General features: G+C 30.9%; 1 protein-coding gene across 1 annotated transcript; it reads right to left on the reverse strand.

Moving 5' to 3' along the window:
* Nucleotides 1–3,338: 3,338 nt before the first annotated feature.
* LOC134709433 (uncharacterized) lies at nt 3,339–5,789 on the reverse strand. Its single transcript, XM_063569594.1, has 3 exons — nt 5,692–5,789; nt 5,053–5,264; nt 3,339–3,912 (listed from the first exon to the last, which is right to left on the reverse strand). The coding sequence occupies exons 2-3, from the start codon at nt 5,252–5,254 to the stop codon at nt 3,344–3,346; spliced, it is 771 nt and encodes a 256-aa protein (XP_063425664.1). The 5' UTR covers nt 5,255–5,264; nt 5,692–5,789; the 3' UTR covers nt 3,339–3,343.
* Between the last annotated feature and the right edge of the window lie 1,263 nt (nt 5,790–7,052).

A 7,052-nucleotide genomic window follows, 5' to 3' on the forward strand; every position in this document is an offset into this window, starting at 1 on the left:
TTTATAGAAGTCAAGGTATGTGTATTGTCCTTCTGATACAAAGTATTTTGTTTTAGGTTAAAGATGTTTTTATTTCCAACTTTTCTCTGTTGTCTCTATACTGACAAAAAAAATATAACCATTCTACTGAAGACACGTAAAGCCTCACATAGTTTTTCGCCAATATTTAACAAAGTATCAGGGATACTAAAGCACAAGACTCTTTTAATAATTTCGTATCTCTATTTTTATTTGCCGTATGGGGTCCTTACCTACATTGTGAACGAGTTTACTCATTAAAGTTGTAAACACGGCTCATTCATAGATTGAAGTTGATGTTTCAAATTTGAAAAACCATTATGTATGTGGCAAATGCAATTTTATAAACTAGTATATTTTAATACATGTATTACAAATGAATCTGTTGATGAGAGTGAAAATTGTAATACATTTTATTGATTATTATCAGATAGTCGTTGAGAAAATAACCTATCAAGAACACGAGAAGATAAAATCACAACTTTGATTTTTTTTCTAAATCTATATTTCAATGTAAAGGTTTTTTTAACATGTATAACGCAAACCTTTTTTGTGATTTGGACTCCGCTTCAATTTTTCGAAATTTGTTCATTAATTTAAAATAAAACATGCCCTGGGCGAATGAATGTCGGGTAAGAGTTGACGAGTCTTTACACAAACAAAAAAGTAAAATAAGACCACCCATAAGTATAAACTTATTTTGATAGAAGCTACCAATGATCAACCTTTAAAACCAAATTTTGTATACTAACAATTATTCTACCACACATGTGGTCCTGTAAATTTTAAGGCGAACGTCAATCAACTATTTTTTATCCTATATAAAGCTATTTCTTACGTTATTTTTTAATATAAATCCATTATTATGACTTGACTGTAAATAATTTGCACTTCATGTGTTTGCAAAGATATGACTCAACAGCAGTGCGTATTATAACCAATAGACCAACGATCGACATGTAGCGAAGTAATGACAAAACGTCTTAAGACGTTAACATGTAGGTTTCAGTCTAACAGCGAAGGTAATTATTGTATGCAGATGCAGATAAAGGGCAGGAGTGTATGAAGTTGTGTACATTCAGTGTTTATCGGATTTTATATAATCACTCTCATAAATATAAAGCTACGGCAACGTACTAAATAATTTAAAATTGATGTGGTCCGTCCCACAAACAACGAAGTATGTCTGGTACCAAACATATGAATAAAGGCAATCAATTAATTTTACATAAATAAGGCCGTTAGTTTCTCGTTTGTATTGTTTTACATTGTCTTATCGGGGCCTTTTATAGCTGACTATGCGGTATGGGCTTTGATCATTGTTGAAGGCCGTACGGTGACATATAGTTGTTAATGTCTGTGTCATTTTGGTCTTTTGTGGATAGTTGTCTCATTGGCAATCATACCACATCTTCTTTTTTATATAATAATAGTATACTGCTGTTCAATACTCAAAAATCAATTTAACTTATTCAAATCCGGGTCACAAAGATAAACCGAGGGAAACACTAAACTGCTAAAAAAAACAACGCCAACATACATAGAAACAGGCTGCCATATTTCTGACTTGGAACAGGACATTTTTGTTGTGGATTGAACCTGGTTTTATGGTAAGCCAAACCTCCCGCTTATATTTCAATCTTAAAACAACATTAAGTGACAGGAATACAGTATACTGTGAATTAATTTATTTTCGTGGGTACTAATTTTCGTGGATTGAGGAAAATGTCCATGTTCGTGGATATTTGATTTCAGGGTTTTGCCAAAATCTGCATACTAGTACTACCTTACAGAAAATTGTATTTCGTTGAATCCTTGATTTCGTGGTTAATCTGTATCCACGAAATCCACGAAAAAAAGCATCCAATGAATAACAATGAATTCACAGTAATAGAATGCAAGAACATTCAGAACTATGAAATACATACATGAATAATATCATGGTTTATATAATTGATTTCTTTTCACTTATTTAAACAGGTTAGTCATCAACAATTCTTTTATTCAATAAAAAGATAGAAAAATGCTAAATGTGAAACCCATTCTAAGAGCGACCGGAAAAAACATTGAAAAATACGAAATTGAAGCAACGGTTAACGAAACACGATACACGTTACATGAGATTGACGTTAATCGAAACGTAAATCATTGGAAATTTAAAGACTGTATCTTAAATATAAGTGCACATGATATATACTGACCAAAAAAACAAATCTGGTGAAAGCTATATGTTATAAGCTTATTTATCCCTCCACTGGACTGATTAAAAACCTATTAATGTTATTGGCCTTGTGCAAATAAAACCCGAATAATTAAATATGATGTTGAAATTCTCATATGAGTTTTTGACGATTTTAATACTTGTGTAATTATAAATTGAATTCAACAGACTGTTTCCATAAATACTCGATAAAACTATGTGAAATTTTTTCACAATGATGTCGAGGCTGATCAAAATTGATCTACATGTAAGCAATAAATATTATTAGTTAAGCAAGTAATAGTTTGGTTTGTACCATTCTACAATAATATCAGCGACTGTTAAATATCCAGCCACAATTTTCTTCATCTTACCAAATGAAGTATGTAGTGCATAATAATATTAATGGCACCAATTTTTCTGCACCAGATGCGCATTTCGACAAAATCAAAATCCTATTGAAGAATATGAAGATCTTTTAAGAAAAGAAAAAAAAAGAGTAAATCCAAAATTGGAAAAGGAATCACAGCTTTGTATGAAGAAACCATATTCCTTAATTTAACATCAATTCCCAAATTAATTGTAAAAAAGAAGATGTGGTATGATTGTCAATGAGACAACTGTCCACAAGAGACCAAAATGACACAGACATTAACAACTAATTTCCAAATCCATATTGTCATGCCAGTACCAAAGTGCTGCTTACTAGGATGGAGAAACCCTATGGAACTAACACTCCACCAGCAGAAGTATTGACCCAGTAGTAGTAATGATATTACTTATTTTTTGCACTAGATGTGCATTTCGAGGAAGCTTCTGTTGTGTGAAAAAGGAAGCATTTCATTTGATGTTAATTGCAAGATATGTTTCATTTTTATATAGATTCAAAATAATCCTCTTTTTCTTTGGTATATATATAAGTTATTGTTCGAGTTATTAATTCAAATCATCCAATTGGTTTTTAATATCAATGTTTAAAATTGACAAAAAGAAAAAGAAAACAATATATTCTGTGGAATAATGACCATATCTACTTTGAATTAAGGGGGGGGGGGAGAGAGATTAAACGATATCTAAAATATTTCATTTTGCTTGCATTTTTGCTCAAAACACATTTTTTGTGACTCAATTGTTAATTGGTGAAACTTTAGTTGTACTTAAAGTGTCCAACATATTTGTTACGGATGTTGTTATAGAGGTATTTGTGGACTCTGTTGTCTGGTCTGTTGAAGAAAATAAGCGTGTGTTCCAAATTTCTGTTGTTGTCATTTCATCTGTCTTGCAGAATTCATCCGTGCCTGTGAAATTATATACTTTTGTCATTTCTGTTGCAATAAATAGCGCTGTGTCGTTCGATGTCCAAAGTGTGTCGTTGACTACAGAAAACAAACTAAATGTCGTTGTTCCATCAGACCGCAATATTGTTTGAAAAGCTCCAGTAGAATTTATGCTTATGAAGTTCGATTTAACACACTTTCCACCACAACCATTGTTCATGTTCTTCACGACATTTTGTATATGTACGTCATTTCCGGTTGAACAAAAAAGATGCGTGTGGTTGACATATAGTGCAATCAGAAGTGTATACGTTGTCAAACCAAATAGAATACCAATTAGCAGGTATGTCAAAGAACTTTTGAAATGCTCTTTCGACTTTTTGTAATTTTCTTTTTTCCATTCATTCTTTGATGAAACTGAAAAGAAACAAACCATCAGATGCGTTATTATGTTTGTTATGTTGCTGGCATGTGGTATAATACCAAACAAGAGGGTGCAGTCAAAACATATCGTTGAGAAAACAGTTATTTTGTTCTGAGATGGCGTGATTATAAAGAAAAGACAACGTAATTTATTATGAAGTAAGCAAATCAGACATATATGCCTCCTTTCAAAAACTTTCACAATCGTGTGGTCTGATCTGTCGAACGTTCGAAATTAGTCGGAGTCCTTTATCCTAATTATATTTTAACATATATGATATCAAATAACGAAAAAGCAAGTAGCGAAATGATGATTCTGTACCTTCTTTATCAATTATTGTTGAACAACCTCCACCACTGGCTACCCCTTATGAAAACATAAAATGATATTTCTACACAGGAACTGAGAAGAAAAAGTTCCTAGAGAACAGTTGGCGTTTTCATTTAAAACTTTATTTTTTAATATGCTTTAAAACTTAACACAAAATATACTGACAACTATAGTATTCAAATCATAAAAAAACATCTAGGCACTGGCTTCCGGACATACTTCATCTACCATCAGACTCGCATTTTGAAAACATTATACTAGTGATTAATTATATTCTTGAGTGCCAATCATTGGGAAAGAAAATGTCAATTCGTAGATAATAAATTCCGCGGTTGACATGAATTATGTAAGCAAGCCTTTACGAAAGTTGTGCTTTAATTTATATATACACCCGAAATGCACAAATGTGTGAATCACTAACCCATAGCAAAATAATAATGTATGTGCATATAACTATCGCATTATTAGTAGAAGGTAATTTGGCCTATATATATCGTAGTGTCGCGTATCTTTTTGCAGTATTGCAGGTCTAACATCATTATATTGGTAGTCTACATAGCAATCATATGTTTCTCGTGGCAAAATCTTATCAATATCATATGCGTTTATTATAATATGAGCCACTACTGTGAATATCATGAGGAAAGTTTTAAAATGTTGGTGATAACCAGATGGGCTCTGTCTCCTTTGTACAAGCTACACACAACTAACCTGGTTAATGTAGTTCTAGAAAAGCGATCTACTAAAGGTGATTTTAGACGAGCGCTTCGGACGTATGTCATTTATTAATATATTTTGATTACCTGCAAAATGGTAGGCTAAAAATCCAAATATGTTATTAAAGACGAACAGAACAATAACTGACGGCACTCTTAGGTCTGGCAGTTTTCTTCGATGTTTATTCAGTTTCCGAGAAGAAGAATCTGATGTGTCCCTTGGTGAAGGATTAACTTTTGTATGAATTATTTGTAAATCTTTAAAATAACCATCATGACTATAAGCCATTTCTGGTAACCTGAAAAATATATGTAAATTATTTTCAATTCGTTTTCAATGTATACTTTTTCTAGTTCATTGCTAAGTCCAGTCGATAAACTCCAATTGACGAAAGTTAAGTTGGAATCCTTTCGATGAGTTTTACTATCATTTTCATAAACACATGATACTTTAAAATGCCTCATTTGTACATGTAGAAGTATTTGAACATATCACGCACGCGATCATCATCATCATCATCATCATCATCACATCATCGTTGACTCGTCGTCATTATAATTATCAGATTAATCTCCTTAACAAAGAGTTATCATAATAGTAAAATAACTTCAAAAATCTGTCTGAAATGGGTTTTTTTTTTAGATTTTAGGTTTTGTTTGTCTCAATAATTAACAAGTGAGTTAAGAGTAAGCAGTAAAAAATTTCAAACTGTATCAACGTAATACCTTTTTGTTCAATATTGACTTTGTTCCAAAGAATATACATTGAAAATGCAGAACATATTTCCTTCTTCTGACATCGAATTATTTTTGTATGTTCTTACTTTGAAATCATCGAACGATGTCAACCGAAAATATTGACGAAAAGTAAATAAAACATTTTGATTATAAAATAACTATATTTTATGATAAAATCATTTAAATAACATTCAATTAGGGTAATTATGTTTTGCTAAATATCAAAGTATGTGAAAATATACAATTTATGATTGAAAATTATTTTTATGTTGTTAACATGTATTTTAACAATAAAATATAATTGTTTACTTCCATAAACCATATATCGTTACTTTATTTTATGATTTATGAACTGTTTTATGTGTGTGATTTTAAATATTCTGTTTACTCTTAAAATACTGATTACGCAAAATTTAAACTACAACTGATTGATCATTTTCAATAAACAGCTCATTCAATCGTATCTCTCGAAACGTTATTATATTTATCCAAATAAAATGATAAAAGAGATGCATTTCAGGACATTTTTAAGCCCCCCCCCCTTAAAAAAAGCAAAAAAAAAAAAGCAAAAACGAATCGTAAAAACAACAAAACAAAAACAAAAAAACAGGAAAGCTATTCGAATTTAACTAGCAACACAAAATCAAAACAGCAAATAAGCATGACACGTACTTTTCACGGTTGAATAACAATAGTAACTCATGATTACTGATTTGACTCAAATTATCATATTTATATCCAAATTACAATAAGCCTGAATTATACAATTAACAATGCATGTATCCATTAATTTTTATCAGAATTTTGTGTGTATTTTAGTCGCGTTTTCAAATCGTCCTATGTACCGCACATTTTCATATGTACCGCACATTTTCATATTTGTGCGAAAATCGCTAGACACTGTATTTGACTAGACAAAACAAAATCTGTATAACTGAAAAGCTATTACACCAGGGTTTTCGATATCACAAGATATATACGTTACTGTTGTCAAGTCATTAAAGGTGGCATTTTTTGAATAAAATTAAAACTCACTGATAGTGTCTTTTTCATCTGAAATAAAAAAAAAAATAGAAATATTCTAACATCAGTAGTTTTCAGGAGACATAGACAATAACTGTTAAGTGTCTTTAAATATATCAGCTGTATTTATAAGAGGGTAGGAAACAAGGTGTATGCGAGCTTTTAGCGAGCTATTATACCTGTTTCGAGTACAATTACTGATGATATTTAAAGACACTAAACAGTTATTGTCTTTATCCTGCAATTAATTCTGTATATTATTTGTGTTTTGAAAGACACAAAAACACATGTTTTACATTTATTTTCTATTTAAGATCCTTTGAGGC

The sequence above is a fragment of the Mytilus trossulus genome, chromosome 3, assembly GCF_036588685.1.
Source record: "Mytilus trossulus isolate FHL-02 chromosome 3, PNRI_Mtr1.1.1.hap1, whole genome shotgun sequence".
In the NCBI taxonomy this organism is placed as follows: domain Eukaryota; kingdom Metazoa; phylum Mollusca; class Bivalvia; order Mytilida; family Mytilidae; genus Mytilus; species Mytilus trossulus.

Excerpts from the sequence above, each read along its gene's own strand:
- LOC134709433 (XM_063569594.1), bottom strand. The coding sequence starts at position 5,254 with ATGGCTTATAGTCATGATGGTTATTTTAAAGATTTACAAATAATTCAT. Across the intron at positions 3,913-5,052 it reads TTTAGCCTACCATTTTGCAG|TTTCATCAAAGAATGAATGG; the intron begins GTAATCAAAATA and ends GTTTCTTTTCAG.